At 43.8% G+C, this 23,568-nt stretch overlaps 1 protein-coding gene across 5 annotated transcripts; it reads left to right on the top strand.

Moving 5' to 3' along the window:
- The first annotated feature begins 14,467 nt into the window (after positions 1-14,467).
- Positions 14,468-22,900, top strand: LOC306797812 (complement decay-accelerating factor, GPI-anchored). Of its 5 annotated transcripts, none has more exons than XM_079297242.1 (14): positions 14,472-14,751; positions 14,974-15,178; positions 16,360-16,545; positions 16,658-16,757; positions 17,244-17,314; positions 17,595-17,777; positions 18,506-18,571; positions 19,604-19,702; positions 19,896-19,973; positions 21,079-21,117; positions 21,514-21,555; positions 21,659-21,710; positions 22,446-22,521; positions 22,802-22,898. In XM_079297242.1, exons 2-13 carry the CDS (start codon positions 15,097-15,099, stop codon positions 22,501-22,503), a joined length of 1,056 nt encoding a protein of 351 aa, XP_079153368.1. In that variant the 5' UTR covers positions 14,472-14,751; positions 14,974-15,096; the 3' UTR covers positions 22,504-22,521; positions 22,802-22,898. The 5 variants fall into 5 exon arrangements, with proteins under 5 accessions (XP_079153371.1, XP_079153372.1, XP_079153368.1 ...); XM_079297243.1 differs by having other exon boundaries at positions 14,994-15,178; XM_079297246.1 differs by lacking the exon at positions 19,604-19,702 and having other exon boundaries at positions 14,471-14,751.
- Positions 22,901-23,568: the final 668 nt, after the last annotated feature.

The raw sequence follows: 23,568 nt of genomic DNA on the forward strand, positions 1-23,568 counted from the left end.
ATTACCACGGATCTTGTAGTTCATGAGATGTATAGCTAACGTGCAAACCGCTGTACCAGATGTTTGCATTCGCTCAAAATGTGTCTCATTGTGAAATAATATATATATATATATATATATATATATATATATATATAAATAAAAGAAATATATATATACATATACATATATATGTATATATATATATATATATATATATATATGTATTTGAATGTGTCATGTTTTGCAGATTCTAACTTTTAAATATCTATTGAAATTCCATTGCACTGCATCTGCCCTCGTAGCATAACAGAATGACCATGAGTTGTATTTGTGATGCTGACTTGCTACCAATGCCATTTTATTATTATTGTTAATGTTGTTTTATAAAGCTATTCATTTTTTCAAAAAAGAAGAAAAATATTCACTATTTAAGGCCGAACTGGCAATTTATGTAATAACGTGCAAGTTGTGAGTCATGTCCCTGATGCTTTTACATTTGCCGAGTGCTGGGAAAAAGAAAAATGAGGGTTTTAAATAGTACGTATGTATTTGTCAATCCTGCTGTATAATTATCTGACAGGGTAGCTTGAAGGATGATGGAGCTTAGAGAGCGATGTGGCGGTTTACTGAGGTATTAAGCATGCTGCTAATGTAAGACAGGTATACAGAGATCCAAACTTCTTACTTATTTGTCGGGTTGTTGAGCTGAGATAAACAATTGGTTCCAAGTTTTTGAATCTTCTGCTGTAAAAATCGGAGAAAATAAAATAGACTCAACTCACCGATACAATTGATGAGATTAAGAGATATTCAGATGAGCTCAGGGAACACAGTATAGTAGCAAACATGGTGTACGTGATGGTTAAGGTCTGTGATTGACTTTGATACGAGCCTGTGATTGTACAATGGGAGTTTTCAGGTTAAAAAGAAATACTCGAGGATGCGCTGTGAGCCAATCTGTGGTAGGTTTTTGTGCAATAGTAATCGTGGTTGGTTGAGTAAACTCTGAGTGTCAGGTACAGGCAGTTCTCTCTGGTGAGTCAGATAGTGCCCTTTTTACTGTATGACCCCTGCACTGTTGTACTCCTTCATGCTTTTATTTTGACCGTGTTTTTTTAACTCATCTCTGTATCATACTGTGGCCTTGCATCGCTTCATTAGAAAAACAATCATTGTGGTATCTTCTACATTCTGTTGGAACAGTAGATGTAAATGTTTGTACATTGTACAGCACCTTTATAAATACTTGCTGAGTGCTCTTTTGGGGGGGGCGGGGGGGAATAGAGGTATATAGAATCGCTCCATTATTTTTTTATGTAAAGAAAGAGAAAATATTTAAAAATGAATTGAAAAGGATAGACTATGACCTTGACATGGTGTTCCGTTCATGCACTGAAAAATAAAGTTTTACTGAAATCACCCTCTGGACCTCTTCCATCCATCAATCAATCCAGTATCCTCCACTTAACCGCGACCGCAGGGGCAGCAGGCTTTGCAGGATTTCCACACGTCCCTCCTCCCAGCTCTTCCTGGGTGACCCCCACTGTGATTTATATAACCAATCAAGCAACGTTCTGGGTCTATACCTTGAGGCCTCTTACCAGTTGGATGTGCTTGGAAAACCTCGAAAGAGAGCCGTCCAGGGGGCATACTGATCAGATGCCCTAACCACTCATGAACAAGAAGACCCTGAGATACTTGAACTCCCTTGCTTCGAGGCAGTTACTAACTCCCAAACGGTGGGCGCAAGCCACAGTCATCTGGCTGAGAACCATGGCCTCAAACGTATAGATACTGACACTCGTCCAGACCGCTTCACACACATCTGCAAACTGCACTGCATGTTGAAGGTCACTGTCTGTTGGGAGCCAACAGAACCACATCATCTGCAAAGAGCAGAAACGCAATTCTGAGGTCCCCAAAACCGGACACTCTCCTTCCCTCGGCTGCGGCTTGAGATCCTGTCTGTGAAAATCACAAAGAGAATCGATGACAAGGGACAACCCTGAGGCCAACACCACTCGACCGGGTATAAGGACACAGCTCTCCCTTTGGCTACACAAGGACTGGATGGCTCATAGCTATACCCCATATTCCCGCTCTATACGCCACAAAAGACTTTGGGGCACACGGTTGTAAGCTTTTTCCATAAAACACATGTAGACTGCGTGGGCAAACTGCCATGATCCCTCCAAAAGCCCTTTCCAGCACCCTGGAATACACTTTCCCAGGTATAGCTCTTGTACTGAAAATAAAATACACATGAATTATACATTTTTTATTCAAACCATGCCATTCTATTTCTGTCATAATTGTTCACAGACTAATCATGTATAGGTGTCATATTTCGATGAATTTGTTTCTCGCTGCAGTCCGACGATGCCGTCCTCTCGTATGTCGGAGTGGCGTGAGCCGCTGTTACTATGGCAGATTTCCTGTTGTCATGGTAGCCGACTGCTTTTCTCAGCAGAGCTCGGAGAGAGCCTCGCTGCACGAAGACGACGCTTCTTCAATTACAAGAGAAAGATCAGAGGCATCCTATATGCCATGCGTGCGTCATGACCATTAAATATCCATATTTCAAAAAGCAGCCATGGAATCACGGGGTCGTATATCTGAAATGGGAACACAAATGAAGCTGAGACACACGACACACGACAATGGCAGATACTGAGTTAGAAATAGGTGTCGCTGCAAAACACCAAAGCTGTTTGTCCAATACTACAGTACATGTTTGTTCTTGTCAGTTGTTGATCAGCTGCAGGGAACTTCTAAATCAAGGTTCCTGACACAGTTGTTCTGAATGCTTCATTGATGGAGAAGTACAATGCGTCTGTGAATGGCTGCTGTGTGACCCTCAGCACTTCCATCATGTTCGTGGCCTCACTTTGACCCCGGTTTGAATGGGAGCGGCCTGGTCAATCAGAACAGAACAGAACAGACTGGTAATTGCATGTGGAGTGATAATTGACTTGAAGTGCTTAAAAATGACTGAAATGTGATGGTCTGTTTCAGGAACGGGCATGAAACGATGGAACTGGATTGCACTGACTGTTTCATAGCCGAGGTAAATGTTCTGCAAAGAGCTATTGTCTCTGACCTGACATTTTACACTCTCTGTGTTTTCAGGAATGCAGCTTTAGAAGAAGATCTGAGTTTTAAGCTTCTCTAACCCAAATGGGGTTTTTTTATTGCCGTTTCTGTCTGAAATCAATCACATTCTGATGCATTCATGTGGAACAAAAGAACAGATATGGTTCAGATTTTATTCAAATAAAAGATACATTTCTTAGTTTCGGCCTGTGCGACCATAAACTAAACAGGTAAGAAGCAGATGCTGAGCTTAGATTTATTGTAAGTTATAGGTGTAAGCATATATCAATAAGTTCTCTTATACACATTTCTACCATAACCAGCACTTCTTCACTTTTTTCCAGTCACCAATCAAACACACATCCAACAAATATGTTGTTATGTTTCAAATGGTGCAGTAAAAATGGGCAATGTAAATGTCAAATGGCTTGAGTTACCGTTTGAGCAAAATAACCCGCATGTGTAAATATGCCTGCTCTCTCTACCTGTGTGTACTGTGTAGTAAACTGTGATTGTTGACAATATCTTCATTAGTTGTCTTCAGCTTTTGTGATTACATGATTTATGGACAGAAACATTCAAATACATATACATCAAACATCCTCCACACCAGGTCCAGTAAAATACTTCTTTCACATTATAAAACGCAGAGATTCACTCAGGAAAAGTGAACCCAGCTACTTAATATCTGTTGTCCACCATCGATACAGATATATATATATATTAGATAGATGTGAATACGGCACACTCATTATCCTAAACCAGCAGTGCCTCTGGCTGATTTAAACTGTTAACTTCACCAAAAACAAAGGACACAAGCTATTATGCAAAGCAGTATGCTCTTGATCCACAAAAATCAAATCATCTAAATTGTGATTCATTGCAAATAAACTGCTCTTGATTTAATCTCCACCAAAGGAAATTAAAATATAGACACTTGACCTTCAATCTGAAAATGAAACATATAAATGACTCGTGTTGCATAAAGCAAGCATCAACGAGGATTTAAAGGAGTAACAGCATTTAACCCTGGCACAATAAAACTCTCTATTCTGTTTTCAAGATTAGATCATGATGGTTTTCAGCCGACGCGTTCTAGTGAAATGCAAATCAACATTTTGACCAGTGGCGGCTGGTCAATAGAGGGCCATGGGGCATGGCCCCACCATGAGCCACACAAAAAAAAAAATATTATAATTATCATAAATTATACAAATTGTCAATATTTGTGTTTTTGAACTATGGAATGTACCCAGTAATGTGTGTAAAATATGATATCTGCGCAAAAGATATGCTTTTCCTGCTCGTCCTCTCCGCCTGTGTGCTCTCTGCTCGTGCTCTCTGTCTGTGTGCACGACACTCTGAGAACAGGCAGCTTGGGGGCCTGATCGTTTTGGCCCAAAAGAGACGGGTCTATGAAGCAGTTTAGCCAATTGCTGATTCAAGATATAAATGAGTGACATACAATTTAGCCAATCAGCGCCCTCAAATAGATTCAGCTTGGGGCCAGAACGATCAGGCCCCCCTCGCTGCGCGTTCTCGTCAGGAGAAGTCTCTACAGGCGCCCGCGCCAGCGTGAGCACTCCTCCTCCAAGACCCGTTTGAGAGGAGAACTTTGGCGGAGATTCTGCAGCCAAAGAGCTGATATGTCTGTTACCTGATGTGTCTGTTACCTCTCCACTGTCTTGTGGTGTACCGCAGGGCTCGGTTCTGGGGCCTCTGTTATTTTCACTTTATCTGTTACCTTTGGGACCGATCATAAAAAGCTATAATGTGTCCTATCACTTATATGCAGACGACATCCAACTTCATCTGTCATTCAAACCCAGCGAGGCATTCACATTAACTAGGCTCCTGGACTGTGTCAATGCCATCAGAGACTGGACGGCAGAAAACTGCCTGCAACTCAACGACTCTAAGACGGAGGTCCTAGTTATTGCTCCAGAGGAGTTTGTCCCCATGATCAGGCAGATTATTAGTCCTCTCTCCTCTGCTTCCCATTGCAACCTGCGCAATCTTGGGATTTTCTTTGATCGCTCCATGTCATTTGACCCTCATGTTAAGCAGCTGTCCAGGTCATGTTTCTTCCATCTAAGAAATATCAGTAAACTGAGATCTGTATTATCAACGCCTGAATTAGAAATGATCATACACACATTTATCTCCTCTCGCATTGACTACTGCAACTCACTTTTTACATCACTCAGTGTATCTGCTCTTAACCGTCTGCAGGTCATCCAAAATGCTGCCGCCAGATTACTCACCAGGACAAACCGACGGTCTCACATCACCCCCGTACTCCGATCTCTCCACTGGCTTCCTGTAGCATCTCGGATACACTTCAAAATTCTCACCATCACTTACAGAGCACTTCATGGTCAGGCTCCGACTTATGTAGCTGATCTACTTCGCCCATATTCACCCGCCCGCACTCTCAGGTCAAATGCTCTAGGTCTTCTGTCAGTCCCACGCACACGATTTAAGACCCGTGGTGACCGAGCCTTTGAGGCAGTGGCCCCGAGGCTCTGGAATGCTCTGCCTGCAACTCTACGCCTCGCAGATACTGTGGATACTTTTAAAAGCCAGCTAAAAACCCACCTGTTTAGGCTGGCGTTTGTGTAAAAGTAAACCCATGTCCTAGACCTGCTCTTAACATTTGTTTTACATTTTTATTTAATTTTAATTTTATTCTTTAACATTTTTTATTCACTCTGTGTATGTAATTTATTGACCGTAGGGTCACATTGTGTTTTTTATGCTTTTAAATGTCTGCTCTGTTAAGCACTTTGTGATAGTACTGTCTGTGAAAAGCGCTATATAAATAAAATTCATTCATTCATTCATTCATATCAGATCAGCCTGACCTCACAATCAGACAGCAGACTCGCGGGAAAGGGAAGCAGTACATGTGGAGATTCTGCTAGATGGATGACGTCATGCTAATCATTTATTTAGCTTTTTAAAACAACGGGGACGGATCCAGCACGGACAGTTACGGGAGTGAGGGATGAGGAGGTAAGGAAACATGAGAACACCAGGACACACATGGAGAACTCTGTCAAGCTACATATTAGACAAAGTGAACATCTTTTCTTCTACATAGCTGTCCTCAGTCTCATCTGCTTAACTTGGTAATGGAGGCATCAACATGTAATCGAGATGTTAAATTAACGGTGAAAACTCATCATAGCTTAATTTAACATCAGTATTCATAATTACACTTCATGTTTACTTCTCCTGATCTTTACCTCCTATAACAAGGTCCATAGGGGCATCTCAATAAATGAACATGTTGTAGGTGTGTGGAAACAAACAAGGAGTCGAGTATTCCCTTTGGCTGCACCTTGTGGCCGTTTATTTCCATCCATACAAAACAAAAACACATTCACTTCCTGTCACCCTTTAACCCCCTCTGTCACCAGGGTTACGCCCCTTTCCTTAAAGGGGCCCCGTGAATTCGGTCGTCCCCTACATGCCTCCCCCCAGAATTCACCAACTCCCGAGATTAGTCCCAACCATTAATGTTTGGGGGCCCGGATCAACCGACCAGCCCGACTCCGTGTCTCTGGGGCCGGAGGCAGAACCACCGTTGAAGGCCCCCTCCTGGTCCTGTCGTGCTGAGGTGGGAGGGCACGAGGCCGCCCCCGCCGTGGGGGTTCAGCCAACCATACAGGTTGGTCCAGGTCCAGATGTGCTGGTTTAAGGCGGTCAACCGACACGTACTCCAGCTTGCCGCCCATGTCGACCTTGCAGGTTTTGTCTCCGGTCTCCAGCACCCGAAATGGCCCGACGTAGGGGGGTTGAAAGGGTCCACGGTGGCTGTCCTGGCGAACAAACACATACTCCGCTGACCTGAGGCTGGACGGGACATATGACTGCGGAAGGCCGTGCTGCAACGTGGGCACTGGTTTAAACAGCCTGGCTTTTTCCAGGAGCGTTTCCCGCTGCTGGGTTGCAGACCAAGGGTCTGTGACTTTGGGGATAAACTCCCCCGGGACCCGCAGTGGCTCTCCATAAACCAGCTCAGCCGATGAAGCTTGCAGATCATCTTTGGGGGCTGTCCTGAGCCCCAACATGACCCACGGGAGCCTGTCCACCCAACTGCTGTCTTTGAGGCTGGCACGGAGAGCAGCTTTCATCGACCGGTGGAACCGCTCGCATAAGCCATTAGCCTGCGGGTGGTAGGCGGTAGTGCGATGGAGCTTCACCCCTAGGCCTCCTGCAACTGCATTCCACAGCTCTGATGTAAACTGTGGGCCTCGGTCCGAGGAAACGTCAGCTGGGGCTCCAAACCTGGCGACCCAAGCCTGAATAAATGCCCGAGCCACCTCATCCGCCGTTGTTGATGACAACGGGACAGCTTCTGGCCAACGAGTGGTTCGGTCTACCATCGTGAGGAGATGTGTGAACCCACGGGATGGGTGCAAAGGTCCTACAAAGTCCACATTCACATGATCGAACCTCCTTTCTGGCACCGAGAACTGTGCTAACGGGGCCTTTATGTGACGGTGCACCTTGGAGAGCTGGCACACCACACAAGTCCCGGCCCACTTCCGTATATCCTTTTTCAGCCCGTGCCAGACAAATTTTGCTGAGATCAACTTCTGAGACGCCCTCTTGCCCGGGTGGGACAGTCCATGAATAGCATTGAAAACCTGCTGTCTCCATTCGTCGGGAACAACTGGCCGCGGCTGGCCTGTGGAGACGTCGCACAGGAGCGTAACGCCAGTTTCGCCAAACGGGACCTCCTCCAACCGCAGTCCCGTGACTGCCGTCCTCAACTCCTGGACGCCCGGGTCTGTAACTTGATCCTCTGCCATCTTGTTATAGTCCAAGCCTAACTGGACAGCCCCGGTGACAGCCCTGGAGAGACAGTCTGCGACCAGGTTTTCCTTGCCCGCTACATGCTGCAGATCCGTGGTAAACTCTGATATGAAGGAGAGCTGGCGTGCAGACCATGGTTCGGTGCTCTTACTCATGGCAAACATCAGTGGTTTGTGATCCACAAACGCAGTGAACGGCCAAGCCTCCAGCAGGAACCGGAAATGCCGAATGCGTCCGTGGTGATGGCAATCGGAGCCTTAGGTGACGGGTGTGCCAGCATTGTTGTGTTTGCCAGAGCTGTTTTCGCATCAACAAACGCAAGTTCCCTCTCTTCAGTCCAATCCACCAGCTGTTTGATGGCCTTGCCTTTCAGGGCTTCGTACAGGGGCCGCATCACTTGTGCTGCTCGGGGAATAAAGCGATGGTAAAGTTCACCATGCCTAAAAACTCCTGCAGGGCCCTCACCGTGAGTGGGCGTGTAAAGTTAGTCACTGCCTCCACCTTTGTCGGGAGGGGGAGCGCCCCGTCCTTTGTGATGCGGTGACCCAGAAAGTCAATGGTGGTCTACCCAAACTGGCACTTAGCCGGGTTGATGATCAACCCGTGCTGGCTGAGTCGCTCGAATAGAGTCCGGAGGTGAGACCTGTGCTCTGCTCTTGACGAACTGGCCACCAGGATGTCATCCAGGTAGACGAACAGGAAAGGCAGGTCCCTCAGCACCGTGTCCATTAGACGCTGGAACGTCTGCGCTGCATTTTTTAGGCCAAACGGCATCCTCAAGAACTCAAACAGGCTGAACGGAGTGATCAGCGCAGTCTTGGGAATGTCCAGCGGGTGAACGGGCACTTGATGGTAACCTCGTACCAGGTCCACTTTCGAAAACACCACGCTATTCTGACAAGTGGGTAGAAAAGTCTTGGATATGTGGAACCGGATAGCGGTCCGGGATTGTTGCCTCGTTGAGCCGGCGATAATCTCCACACGGGCGCCACCCGCCCCCAGGCTTCGGGGCCATGTGCAGGGGTGAAGCCCATGGACTGTCGGAGCGGCGAATGATGCCCAGGCGCTCCATGTTTTCAAACTCTATCTTGGCGATGGTGAGCTTTGCCGGATCTAGGCGCCGGGCCCGGGCATGTACCGGTGGGCCGGTGGTAGAGATGTGATGCTCCACCCCATGCTTGACCGTGTAGGAGGAGAAGGTGGGCTGCGAGAGGTCTGGGAACTCGGCCAGCAGACGCAGAAACTCATCAGCCGCTGCAAGCATGTTAGTCAACCTGGTAGAGCCTGCTCCACTTAGTGTACATGGGTAAGAGCAAAAAGTCACAGCATTTATCAGGCGGCGGCCCTTGACGTCCACCAATAGCCCATAAGCGCATAGGAAATCCGTGCCAAGCAGGGGAATGGCAATTTTGGCAGTCACAAAGTCCCAGCTGAAACGCTGCCCCATAAAACACAGCTCCAGGCACCGTGTCCCAAAAGTCCGTATGGGGGTACCATTCGCGGCTTCCAGCGGGGGGCCCTGCCCGTTCGTCAGCATGTCCACCCGCGATGCAGGCACAACGCTCCTCTGGGCCCCCGTGTCGCCGAGAAAGCGTCGCCCGGAAACGTCGTCCCTGATGAACAGCAGCCTGCCTTCCCAACCGACGCCCATGGCAGTCACTGAGCGCCGTTGGCTCGCTGCTGCTGCTGCGACGATCGCTGTCTCCCCCGGCCACGCCGTGGCTTGGGCCGGCCTCAACGCGGCCGTGTAGCTTTGTTGGCCCCCCAGAAAAAAACTTATCGGCCTCCTCGGCCAACTCACGACAATCGGTAATCCTGGTGTTGGCCAAAGCGGCCCGCACCTGCAGCGGGAGCTGCTGCAGAAAAAGTTCCGTAAACAGAAACTCCGGCTGGTGTTTACCTAGCAGCGCTAACATTTTGTCCATTAGCTCCGACGGCTTGCTGTCGCCGAGGCCATTCAGAGCAAGCAACCGGCGAGCCCGCTCAGAGTCCGAAAGCCCGAAAATGTTCAACAGCCGGTCTTTCAGGGTATTGTACTTATCCCTCTCTGGCGGATTTTCCAGAATGCTCACCACTCTGCCTGCTGTCGAACTGCCGAGAGCCGCCACGACATAATAATATCTTGTCGCGTCCGCTGTAATGTCTCTGAGGGCAAACTGTGCCTCAGTTTGAGCGAACTACACCGCCGCTTGCGTCTCCCAAAACTCCGGCAGTTTCAGCGAAACTGCGTGCGTCGTCATTCTTTCTTCTGGAAACGTCCAGGAGTGTCAGGGTCACCAATGTAGGTGTGTGGAAACAAACAAGGAGTCGAGTATTCCCTTTGGCTGCACCTTGTGGCCGTTTATTTCCATCCATACAAAACAAAAACACATTCACTTCCTGTCACCCTTTAACCCCCTCTGTCACCAGGGTTACGCCCCTTTCCTTAAAGGGGCCCCGTGAATACTTACATTTTTTTTGCATTAAATCATACTGGGATGTTTGCTGAAATTGATAAGATGGCCCTACCTAGAACATTTTCCACCAGCCGCCACTGATTTTGACTAAGGCAGAGCAGACAATAGCTCGAAGCCTGAATGTTCGTCATGAAAAGGCAAATCTGGTATTCAAAACACGCCATTAGCGACACGCTTCAGTGAAGTCAAATGAGTAATGGTGATGACCCAAGTTGCGTGTACAGACGTTTGAGACGTTTGTGGAAATCCGCTGATGCGATTGTATGACGTCAGTGACAGATAAAGTATTTAATGCTGATTGGTCACATCTGATCAATACCAGATATATTTAATAAGAATGAACATTTGCATACAAATTCAAAGCACTCGATACTTCCCACTACGCCCCATTTGTGAACATTTGAATGCCTCAATTTGTGTCGATGCACCCAAAGGCTTCCTGGGCATTTTCATAACGGCACAGCATGCACTGTGATTGGCTGCTTTCTGCTCCTGCAGGAGTAGTAAAGACCCTTGACAGGCTGAGAGAAGGTCACAGAAGGGAACCTCCACTGCAACTCAACATGAAGAAGAGTACTCTCAGGTGTCTCATTCTCACTTGTCTCTTCGAGGTGGCCCTCTGCGGGTGGAATAAGTATGTCGACGAAAAAAAGAATTGGTCAGAGGCCAGAGATCACTGCAGAAAGCATCACACTGATCTGTCTTCAATCAGCAACCAGGAAGAAGATGATAACCTCCAGCAGGGTCCTTATATATGGGGCTGGATCGGTCTCCGAAAGGACGACCAAAATTAGTGGAAGTGGTCGGGAGGGCAAAACGCATCGTTCTTCAACTGGTTCGAAGATCCCAACCCACCCACATACAACGAGAGATGCGTGGTGCACAGTGCAAGAGGCTGGCGAATAAGGGACTGCGATGAAAAACACCACTTCTACTGTTTCCAAAACACCCTGGTTTTGGTGAAGGAAAGCAAGACGTGGGAGGACGCCATGGAGCAGTGTCGCGAGCAGCACAACGACCTGGTCAGCCTGCCCTCTGAATCTGCTCTGGCCGAAACCCTGAAGACCATGGAGGAAGCCCAGACAGACCGCGTGTGGACCGGCCTGCGCTACCTGGCAGACGACTGGCTGTGGGTGAGCGGTGAAATTGTGAGTTACCAGGCCTGGAGCCCCACGGAGACGCCACACTGCCCCGCCTGGACTCACCGCTGTGGGGCCCTCTCGCTGGAGGGACGGCACATGGAAAGCTGGGACTGTGCAGACAAGCTCAATTTTGTTTGCGATACGAATACGACGCGTTCCCCATGATGGATAATAGAGAATGCTCTTGCTCTATAAGCATCTACAAGCCACTTGATTAAAACAAAGGAATAAAGGCAGCATAATGTTCTTTAACTGTTCTTAAAATATATCCATATCTGAGAAACTAATTTAGAGGGCTTTCACACCCAACCGGTTTGCTGGCAGATATGTGATTTGTACCTGGATTTCAAAAGCTAAAATACAAATAAATCCATCTGTTGATCGTGAAACCTGTTCAGGGAGTCATCTCGTTGATCTGTAGCCAAGTATATAACCTATTTATGCCAATCAACACGTATGCACGTCAGTGCAGGTGTTTTTCCTGATTAATGGGTCAAAAGCTGGTAAAACGGCGTTATGTTTATCCAACTGTTGTGTGTTACAGTGATCCCACATTTGTGCACCTCGTGCGTGTTTTCCGTGCGCTTCCCGAACTTCCCAATTTGCAGTCTGATAATACTACTACTGCTGATACTAAGTTATTTCTTTGTGAGCTTTGATTTGAATAGAGTTTGATTTCCCCACGAGGGTCCTCACGATGCAGGACGACTACCGACCAACGGTAGAGTTACCTGTCCGTCTGTATACCTTCATGTTTACTCCTCTGTAAAGGAGTGTGAAAGCGCCATAAGAGCTGAAATAGTTGTGATGTGATTTTGATTCAACTGTAACACCAATACTATGCATGTTTACTGCTGATTTATTGAAAAATAAATGATGAAAAAGCTTTACTCTGGGTCATTACCTGCGTATCACTCGTGTTATGCACACATCTTTCTACAGACATATTCAGCTGCATTCTTTATCCTTTGTGCAAATAGATATTAAATATTCATGAAAGCCAACTTGTGTTTTCACTTCAAGACATAATGAGTAAAGATTAGAAATACTAGTCATCTGCAAACTGGTTCACTGATTGGCTGATATGTCTACGATCCCAAACGAAAGATAATATCCTTCGTATACATTTTCAGCATTTTCAGTTTATATTTAGACCTCCTTTATATCAAAATATAAAACTGTTGGGAGTTAAATCTGTATCTTGACAACAAAACAACAATGTTGTTGCCTCGTAATATACCAGTGAGTGTTTTGGAGTCAAAAAGGTTATGATTTATGGGTTCTTGATGGCTGCGAAGATTCTGTCACACAACATGTGGTCACTCTGGGTGTAGATACTCTGGAGAGGGAGTATGTGACTCTTAATGTGTGTGTGTGTGTGTGTGTGTGTGTGTGTGTGTGTGTGTGTGTGTGTGTGTGTGTGTGTGTGTGTGTGTGTGTGTGTGTGTGCGTGCAGAAACTGCTGCACTGAGTCACGTTTTACGCTGGAAGTAAACAACAACACATGATTTGTGCGTCTTGATTCGCCTTCATTCGTCAGAGCTTTTGGGTTTTGATGCAGTTTATGTTTCGCACCACTAGGTGTCGCGATTTACAGTGAAGTGTCTCGTGCACATGGTTAAAGAAGTGCACACATCAATTCAGATGTGAAGAACATGTCTTGATTCAAATAAAGATTCTTATAGGGGTCGTCTATCATTAGAAGTTGTTTTTGGAGGGGATCATTATCTCTAGAAAAAATTGATGTACATGTCTCCAAAATCAAGCCCTTTGTAAGATACCGTCATGTCATAAAGATGTGTCGTGATATAAGTTACGAGTGGAGTAAAAGGTTATGATCCTGCTACTCTTTACATCACATCCCCGGTATGTCTGCGCGTGAGAACAGCAGGTGAGCTGGACAGATGCTAATGTTTGGGTGGCAGCCTCGTTTCTTTCTCGTTATCTGACGTGAAGAGAAGCAGATGCATTCTTGGGTTGGTTGATGAAGAAGGGAGGTGTCTTAATCTTTTACTTGGACAGGGTGTTTGGGGAGATAAGAAGAGCAGGCCTTGCCACAGCTCTCGGAGGCTTTGAACTTGAGAAGTTGCTCGCCGGAGCAGCATTTGTCACCAACTAATGCTGTTTTTGTTAGATGGCCTGAAAAGGAAACCACACCGTTTTTACAGGTCACTTTTTATTGGCTTTATGTCAGGTTGAGTATGACCATGTTAATATCCCACTTTCTAGTGATTCAATGTGCCTAATCAAATAACAAATCCCCTATCCTGGTGTTTCCTCACTGGTTCACTGGCTTTTAAACTTTGTCACCATAGTTTCCGTGTAATCATGTGTTTCTGAGGCAACTCTCGGTGTCAACAAACTTGTATGGTTGAAAATGGGTGGTGGAGAGAACTCCCCTGGAATTGACCCAAGTGACTGTGTGTGAGGCAATGAGGCACAGCCCCGTTGCTGAAGAACTGTGGAATGTCAGACAATAACCCAAAACCTCAGAACCACCCAAACCTCAGAAAGTGGCTCAGGCTCTGTGTCATAGTGTAAACTGCTATGAACCCTCACCATCACAGTCCCAGACGTATTTCTTGTTTATTTGTTTGATTGTTATTAGTAGTAGTAATACAAGTAATAGTATTATTATTTGCCACGGTCGCATGAAATGAAATTGTAGTATTCTAATATGTATCATGTTCCCTTGGTGAGACTTAACAAACGTGTAGGTCTGTAACTAAATATAACAGAATAGAATAGTCAATGGTTTCCCCCTTAGAGGACCCGGAGAGGGGATACCCCCATTTTTCCAGGACACACCCATAGTTTCTCAATTTTGGCATTGCAGCACATTTGAGGAGACGTCTCCACTTCTTACGGGAGGAGGGGAAACTGAGCAGCTCCTACTGGTGGACATACTGGGAGTAATGTGTATTTACTACTGGCTATCAAAAGAAAACTCGCCTCTTTCAACCATCAGTTGTTCAAATATGTCCTCGATTTTATTTCCAGGTCTTTGATCCCTCTGAGACCTCTGTCTGTGCCTGCAGTCTAGCCACACGTTGGAACGTCAAGATAGACCTTTAAAATTTCAAACTTCCTGTTTTGCCTTTCAAAATAAGACCAGTGTTTGTTTTTTGTCAGATAGCTAGTTGAATCGCTAAACAAGCATCAGGACACACAAAGAGGTAGATAAGAAATAAAACAATGAAAACATGCTAAACTAAAATCCAATCAACCCGACAGGAATACAAGAAGACCGACAGGTGAGTGTCACATATGTGTATATTCATATATATATATCCGTTAATGTTTTAGATTAATACGAAATGTGTGTTCTCTGTAATTAAATAGCACTTTTTTTGCTGTTAGTTACGATTAAATACATGTGTTGGGGGGTAAATGTCACTGCTTTTATGAAGTGGGCCATTATTTTCTCATTTCCTGCAACGCTAACTAGTGCAGTTAACTTGACACAGAATGGATAGTCGTGTGTTGGTGCGTTCAGGGCCACTGTAGACCGGCAGCGGAGCGGCTCGCGTCTCTGGAGAACTCTGACTGACAGGATCTGGATCTGGATCTGGATCTTGAGTCTCCTTCTGCAGCCCGGCATGGACGTTTTACTGGACACCTGTGGACGGCGACGAGTCAAGTTCCCGCTGTTACTGTTCCTCTTGGTCGTGAAGGCAGCAGGTCAGTTTAACATCACCCTCGCAGTCTGCTTCATGAGATCATATTTATCAAAGTAGCAAGTCACATGAGAGTTCCAGCTAATACAGCCAGCCTGCATTTCATGTCGACTCCACAGAAAAATAAATGTTCCTTCCTGTTTAGTCGTATACATGCCTTGATTTAAACTTTTTTTTTTAATCTACAAATAATCTATCATACGGTTCCTGTACTAATTCACTCCGTGAGATCTAAATAACAATATTATAATACACTCAGTGTCCACTTTATTACAACACTTTGCACGCTTGTATGGTGCCTGTTTTCATTTTTTTTGTTTACCTATAGGTGTTTTAATTCATTTATGAGTAAGCATTGGGGTCAGAGTCAGTGTTGTACTGAATGGAAAGAACATCAATTAGAAACACCTTTCAGTATTATAGTCCAACACCACCTATTGTAGGTAACACCACCTTTAACTACGACCTCAGTAATAGTTCAGTTTACACATTTTCAAGAATGTTGCTCTTTGATACATTCTGATCTTTGATGAATGTTTTGGGAGGTCTGTGTACCTAACAAAGTGACCGCTGAGTGAATGAGACTACATCATAGAATAGTAGGGACCTGCTGCGTTCTTGTCTCCGTATGAATATCCAAGGGCATGAGATGAACTGTCAAGGCTAGAGATGAATGTACTTCCTGAATAGTTAAGAAATAGTCTGTGGGTTAGTCAGAGATAAGACAATTCCATTATGTATGAAGATGCCAATGTAGACTGCAGACTGTACACAAAGTTGATCAGGTTATGGAGAACCAAAAAAAGACTTGATAGATTAAAAAACCCTTTATGAATGATTTATTAACATTTAGAACTGCAAACCTGATGGATTAAAAATCCTTTATTAACGATTTATTAACGTTTGTAACTGAAGACTCGACATTTAAAAACCCTTTATGAATGATTTATTAACATTTATAACTACAGACTTAATGTTTTATTAGAAAGTGAGAATCTGACGAGTATTTTTAATGGATTACCAACGCTTAGAATTGCATTAGTACACTTGATCTCTATAAAAGCCTAAATTGTAAATCTGACATTTTCTTTATATTTTTATTTCTTTCATCGCATTACAGATTTTCAGGTGAACTGTTTTATCGACTGATTTTGAGGTTGCCTCTTTGTCTCTTTTCTTCTCCAGCCGACTGTCCTAAGCCCCAGGAAAGGGAAAACATTGTCTTAACCAACGAAGCACTTCTGATGAATGATTTCCCAGACCGTGTGGTCGTCACTTTAGAGTGTGCTCATGGCTTTGTTGTTGAAAGTGGCTCTGGGAGCATAACCTGCACGAATGAGAATTGGACTAAACTAGATCTCTCCTGCAAAAGTGAGTCCTGTCTTCTTTAATGACTGACACCTTCATCAAAGTGTGTTTGGAGTTCATACCGCATGCCTTAAAGTCCAGCAGCAATATTCTGTTGTTTGTGTTTGCATTACAGAGAGAGACTGTGGTCCCCCGAGCCCTCAGCCCAATATGAGCTTTAATACCAGCGCCGGTACCCTGTTCGGTGCGGTTATAAAAGTAGTTTGTGATAAAGGGTGAGTATGAATATAAAAGCTCACTGCTATCTGGTTGAATTACATTTGAAAATAAATGTATTAAAACAAGTGTTGGCATGGAGCTGCTCCAATGACCACACAAAGGGCGCGCTCAGGACATGGTCATGTCATTTACATGCATGCAAAGCATCTCTTTTTGCTGTACTGCCAACAGTTGTCGACCGAAAAGGGCTGCTGGCAAACAGTCATAGATGACTGAAGTCAAGGTCTCTGAAGAAAACAAAATAGTCTGGAAAGAGAAATAGAGCAGTCACAATAAAGTCTTACGTTATGGTCTCACTGATTAGAAACGTGGCTTTTCTTTTGCCAAAGCTGAGGTAATTGTTTATACCTAGTTCTTGACTCAGCTCCGAAAGAATGCAGTTTCAAAATGACCTTTCCGTTGCATTAGACAACCTTAGCTCTACAGTATCCAATTCTCCTTAAATAAACAGTCCGGCTTTATTTTCCTCCACCTTTCAACAGATTCCAGATCATCGGAACAAGCTACAGGCAGTGCTATGCGAACGGGTGGAGTCGAAAATCCAAGTGTAAAAGTAAGTGTCGCTTGTATTGTATTTCAAGAAGCCCAAACCAGAAGCAATAAAACAATGGTTTCCGACAACAAAAGCTATTTTGGAAAAGACTGTTTCTGTGGTTTTAAAATGCTGATGCAGCACTGGTTTAGTTTGCCTCTTTGTGACGTTCTTCTTCCTCGGTTTCCTCGGACTTAGTAGCACATTTCATAATATGACAAAAATATGGATTCATTGTTTTCCAGTTCAAATTACTTTGTGATAAGATCGTGTGGAAACACCTGTTTGTCTGATTCCTCAGTTGTAACGTGCAAAAAACCGAGTGAAGTGACCAATGGCAGAAGCTCGTGGCTTTCTGAAGATGACCCGAAATACGGAGAAAGCATACAGTACGTCTGCGACAAAGGATACGCCCTCGTTGGGAGTGACAGCATTGTGTGCAGCGAAACTCATGACTACGATTCTCGGCCTCCCACGTGCCAAGGTAAGCACACACCATCCACAGACATTGAATTGATTGTGTTGTTATCCAGGATGTGTTCAAGGACATTCAGATATGAATTACGTGAGAGTATGAGGGTGAAAAGTATTGCATTCACCAGTTAAAGCACATTATTTGAAATTTAAATCAAGAACAAGAGCAATACGGGTGTGTTAAATAATAATGGGATCCTTAATAAACACAGGCTTGGGAGATCAGTCACCGAACAAACAACATGTTTGTAATGTACTGTAGTCAGTTCATCACTGAGCATGCAGCCTTCGAGCCTCTCTAGACACGAACTCTTTTATGAAGTGTTCAAGATTTTTCTATTCACCATTCATGTCTGTGCTCACTCCAAGTTGTTTGTTTGCTGTCACTGCCACACTTATACCCTCCTTAACGGCTTAACAGTCAACTGACCCGAAGAGCAACCTGTCTTTAGGGAGTTGGTCAATGGTCATGTGTCCTTCACCCGCATTGAGTCTAGTTTTCTACAAGCGGATGGTTGAACATTGCAAGGCACCAGCCTTGTGTGGGAAGTAAATTGTTGAACAAGAAGCATGGCACGGCTACATTCTGCATGTAAACTAATATGTGTATATAGATATATACATATATATATATATAGATTATATATATATATATATATATGCATGCTCCATCACCAATCTCATGAATGATCAATGGTACTCATTTCAAGATAAATTCAGTACTTTTCTTATTCATAGGTGTGACAACAGAAGGTAGAACGACAACAAAAGTGCCAGCACCAACATCTACACCTCCAGCACAAGGTATATATACATTCATAGAGAGATAATTATTGATATTTAATTATCTCTCTATGAGATGAGCTCGCGCCAGCACGAGCACTCCTCCTCCAAGACCCGTTTGAGAGGAGAACTTTGGCGGAGATTCTGCAGCCAAAGAGCTGATATCAGATCAGCCTGACCTCACAATCAGACAGCAGACTTGCGGGAAAGGGAAGCAGTACATGCGGAGCTTCTGTACTAGCTGTACACCAGACAGGTTTGGCTAACTGGATGACGTCATGCTAATTATTTATTTAGCTTTTTAAAACAACGGGGACGGATCCAGCACGGACAGTTAGGGAGTGAGGGATGAGGAGGTAAGGAAACATGAGAACACCAGGGTAGGGAGTGAGGGATGAGGAGGTAAGGAAACATGAGAACACCAGGGTAGGGAGTGAGGGATGAGGAGGTAAGGAAACATGAGAACACCAGGGTAGGGAGTGAGGGATGAGGAGGTAAGGAAACATGAGAACACCAGGGTAGGGAGTGAGGGATGAGGAGGTAAGGAAACATGAGAACACCAGGACACACATGGAGAACTCTGTCAAGCTACATATTAGACAAAGTGAACATCTTTTCTTCTACACAGTTGTCCTCAGTCTCATCTGCTTAACTTGGTCATGGAGGCATCAACATGTAATAGAGATGTTAAATTAACAGTGAAAACTCATCATAGCTTAATTTAACATCAGTATTCATAATTACACTTCATGTTTACTTCTCCTGATCTTTACCTCCTATAACAAGGTCCATAGGGGCATCTCAATAAATGAACATGTTATATTATATTATATAAGTGTTATTTACAGATTGTTTTTGTGTTGGAATACATGTTAAATATTTAACTGCCAAGTAATAATGCGTGTTTGATACTTACATTTATTTGCATTAAATCATACTGGGATGTTTGCTGAAATTGATAGGATGGCCCTACCTAGAACATTTTCCACCAGCCGCCACTGCTTCCATTTAAAGGCGGTACAAATATTTGAAGACAATGATTATTTTCCACAGAAGTGTCCACATCTACAGATCCGTCTGCCACACTCACAGCTCACAGAGATAAAACCGTCACAACCAGTGCGACACCAACAGTCTCACCTTCAGTAAAAGGTACAGGAGAGTGTCTCCGAACAAGCCGATCTGCGCGTAATTAAGTTGAAAACCCTTTTTAGGCACAGCACGTGAATGGATTATGTGCATGCCGCATGCTTCTCGAGGAACTGCTTCCTCAGCTTGACGAATGACTTGTATCCCGTCCGAGCTTGAGGAGAACTAAGAATCGCTCTGATCGCTCTGTTCAAAGGTGGCCGAGACGTCTCGACAGCTGCGGGTAACGCCACAACAACCGCTGAGACATCAACGACATCATCTTCACTTCCAGGTATTGAATAGCTTCGTGAAAAAGCTGTCGTCGAGTTTGAATCTTTGATTATTTACACTGTGCCTCCCATGAGCATGATGCTTCCCAAGCAACTCCAGTTTGATTAGACAACTCCAGACTTCTACCCGTTGTGTCTTTTATGAATTACCCGATGGGCTCGTCACTTTGAAGGTACAGTGTTTGTTTATCGGATTAAAGCCAAAGTGGCAGAAACGAGCAAACAACTCATTATTGTTTCGTCCTCGTATAGGCAGCGCAGTAGTAGAAATATAATGACTCCCGTGCTATATACAAAACCATTTACGAGGAGAATGAACGTCATCAGTACGGTCAGCTGACCCTCTAAAGACCTTGTTGCTGAAATACTTTAACTAACAAATTAAACTTAATGAATAATTCAACATTTTTGGGGAATAAGTGTATTTGCTCTCTGGCAGAGACTTGGATGAACTGAAGCGTAAAAACAACAATTACCATTTTATTTGGGGGTAATGGGCCAGGCTATTTCTTGGCTCTGAGGAGTTGCCAGGCAACCAGCGAAGATTCCAAGAAGCTATACTCACAGGCAACATGAAATCACAAAAGCTCCATAAAGTGGGGAAATGTGTTTTTACACCTTTGAAAGGAGCTTGTAGTATTTTGTTAGGCTAGCCGTTTCCCGTCTTTGTGCTAAGCTAAGCTAAGCTAACCAAACCAACTGTTGGCTGTAGCTTCATACTTAACAGACGCATATTAAACTGATATCAACACTCTCATTTGACTCTCCACCAGGAAGCAACAAGCTTAATTTCCCCAAAACGTCAAACTATTCCTTTAACACTGCAATTTATGACTCTAAGTTTTAATTCACCGAGTTGAACTGTCATTTAATATGCCAGTTAATATATTAATGTTTGATCCCCCCCCCCCCACTGAGCCGACATGGAGACACAGAGATAATGAGGAGCTGAGAGCAACACGAACTTTACACACATTGGCTTTAAAGCTGTAAATGAGATATTCACTGTTTGTAACAGACTTTCTTTGTATGTGTTGTTAACGTGTGGCCTTCATGTTTTGCAGTTTAAATAGTTTTCATACGAATGATACTGTTTTGTAATTGCAGGCAATAATGATGGGGCTGTGGATACTGACAAGGATATTGGTGAGTTACTGAGCCGCAGCGCTCTCCAGACGTTGACATGAGTCATAGTATGAATGCTGTTAAGCATTCCAACTATTGTTCTTCGAATCTTTATTCAACTTCTTCTATTTCTTCCGTCGCACCGCTTCTCCTCCTTCATTTTTTAAGCTACAGAAACCGTTCAACTATTAAAATGTTCAGCTCTTTCAGGAGAGGTGTGGTATGACTTTTCATATTTGTAATCTTTAAACTCTTTGAATTATTAAGCTTTTTGCAATTTGTGTTTTGAATTGGATATCTATTTTCAGCAATGTTTTTGCGATTAATTTCAGTTTTCAGCATTCCAACGCATTTTCAGCAGGAAATGCTTTTTCTAGTTATTTATGCTCTGCATTTGACTGTGCTTGTTTCTTTCAGGGTACCTGCCTGTTATAGTCAGTGTGATATGCGTCTCATTAGGTAATGTACCATTTCTCCTCTTTGAAAGTCAAATTAAAGCTAAGTTTTGCAGTTGAAATGCAAAATACAATAAATCTTTTTTTGAATTATCTTCTTATCTCAGCTGTGTGTATTGTAGCGGTGTTTGTACACAAGTTTCTTCTGAGGAGAAAAGGGTGAGACCCATTATTTTACTCTTAACTCTTTAATGCATGAGTCATACTTGACTACGCTTTGTATCCCCTTTGCACATTCTGCTGTTTCTACCATAGCTTATTATTTGTACTCTCAGAACCTCAATGCACAGCAGCTTACAGGTCAATACGTGCACATGTTTCTGTGGACAAACGCAGCGAAGTATTATGCAGTAACCTAGTAGAAGCTTAAATTCTTCACCTGCATTTTAGTTTTGGTGAAAGCGGTTGTGACTTGGAAGTCAGCGCCGGGAAGAAAATTCCGTTCATGAATCAGGATGTCTTCAATGATTCAGTTCAATGAATCGTACAGGAAACAGGCCGACACATTCTGTGACTGAAGTGACAATTTCCCTTTGATATTCATGTTCCCTGAATTTGACGCAAAAAAAAAGAAAAAAGACAACAGCTGCATCTCGGGAAAGTCACTTGGAAATAAACCAATTAGCTCAGACGCAGCCACAGAAATCTTACTTACACATAAATCTTATATAATCATGTGCATGCTTCACATATTTCATTGATTCAAGGTTTAAACCTTATTTTACAAATAAAATAAAAAAAATCATTACTCACTCAAAGTGGCAATGACTAACACTAACATTTTTGAATACTAATTCAGTGTGCAATACAACCCCAGATGGTGAACTAATACAATTTAACATTAAAAATAACTCAACAATTCTGACACAAACTCCTTATTTGATGACACCATAGCTCATATGACACCAGAGAGGACCTGAAGCCGGAGTTATTACAGTTCCAAAATCTTTAGATTGCCTGCCTGACTAAGGTACCTGTCACTTCCTGTGTATTTACTGTTATCAAGAGATATGTTGCCATAAAACAAGCAAAATACCTCCAAAAATATATTGAAGAATTGTTTACTTGTTCATTAACTTCTCTGAATGAAGCTACCGTACTTCTCTTTCAAGTGGGAGCATGAAGTAGATAGAACAAATGATGCCAGTAGAGCGTGAATGGTGTGCCGTTTCCCGTTTTATTTTTGCACCACTGTGTGAATGAAGCTCAAACTAAACCTTTTTTTTTTCTTCAATTCTCGTCGACGCCAGCTCTGCAACTGGACCGGGGCCTATCTATTAAAGAGCTTCTGTGACCCTGGAGGGACGTGCCAAATAAACTGCAGCAGTGCCTCTCTGAGTCGATGGGGGGGGGGGGGGGGGGGGGAACAACTCTCTTTCAATTTTATTGCAGATAATCAAACATGTAAAAGTATCTTAATTTAAATCAACATCCACGGATGAAAAGCACTTTTTGTAATGATTTTGTATTGCCACATTAGTTTCAATAATTGTAAATATCTGATGCCACTATAGTATTAATAATATTTGTACTATATGTACTTATTTATGGAATAAACTGGAATAAACTCCTAAACACTGCCTCCGTGTGCTATGAAGTATTTCAAAATATTGTTTTTGTATTGTCTCTTTGTCAAAACATCTCAGTTAGTTAGTCTATTACTTTCGAAGTGTTGCAGATGTGCGGTTGTGTTTGGAGGACTCATGAAGAGGTGATTCAAGAGGAACACAATGTAGTGAATTCAGTTCGCAGACTGAAGTGGCGACTGATAAAGATACAATCAGCTGCATTCTTTGCCCCCTGACTTTCTTTTTGACACTGTCTATTGTTCTGGGGTTCTTTCCGTACACTGTGCAAAATAACTCTTTCACGAGAAAAGAACCGACCATCAATAAACCATGTAACACAACTCTACCATATTAAGTATGAGGGGACGTTCTCGGGACAGGGTTCAATGTGTAACTGAATGGAGCACATTTTATAAGTAGGTCAGGCCATCGCTGAAAAACAATATTTG

Source organism: Melanostigma gelatinosum, assembly GCF_949748355.1.
Source record: "Melanostigma gelatinosum genome assembly, chromosome: 3".
Classification (NCBI taxonomy): domain Eukaryota; kingdom Metazoa; phylum Chordata; class Actinopteri; order Perciformes; family Zoarcidae; genus Melanostigma; species Melanostigma gelatinosum.

Bases quoted from the DNA above. Each gene is read 5' to 3' on its own strand.
- LOC306797812 (XM_079297242.1), top strand. From the start codon at position 15,097: ATGGACGTTTTACTGGACACCTGTGGACGGCGACGAGTCAAGTTCCCG. The intron at 15,179-16,359 runs GTCAGTTTAACA...TTTCTTCTCCAG, and splicing joins CTTGGTCGTGAAGGCAGCAG to CCGACTGTCCTAAGCCCCAG. The intron at 21,556-21,658 runs GTAATGTACCAT...TTCTTATCTCAG, and splicing joins TGTGATATGCGTCTCATTAG to CTGTGTGTATTGTAGCGGTG.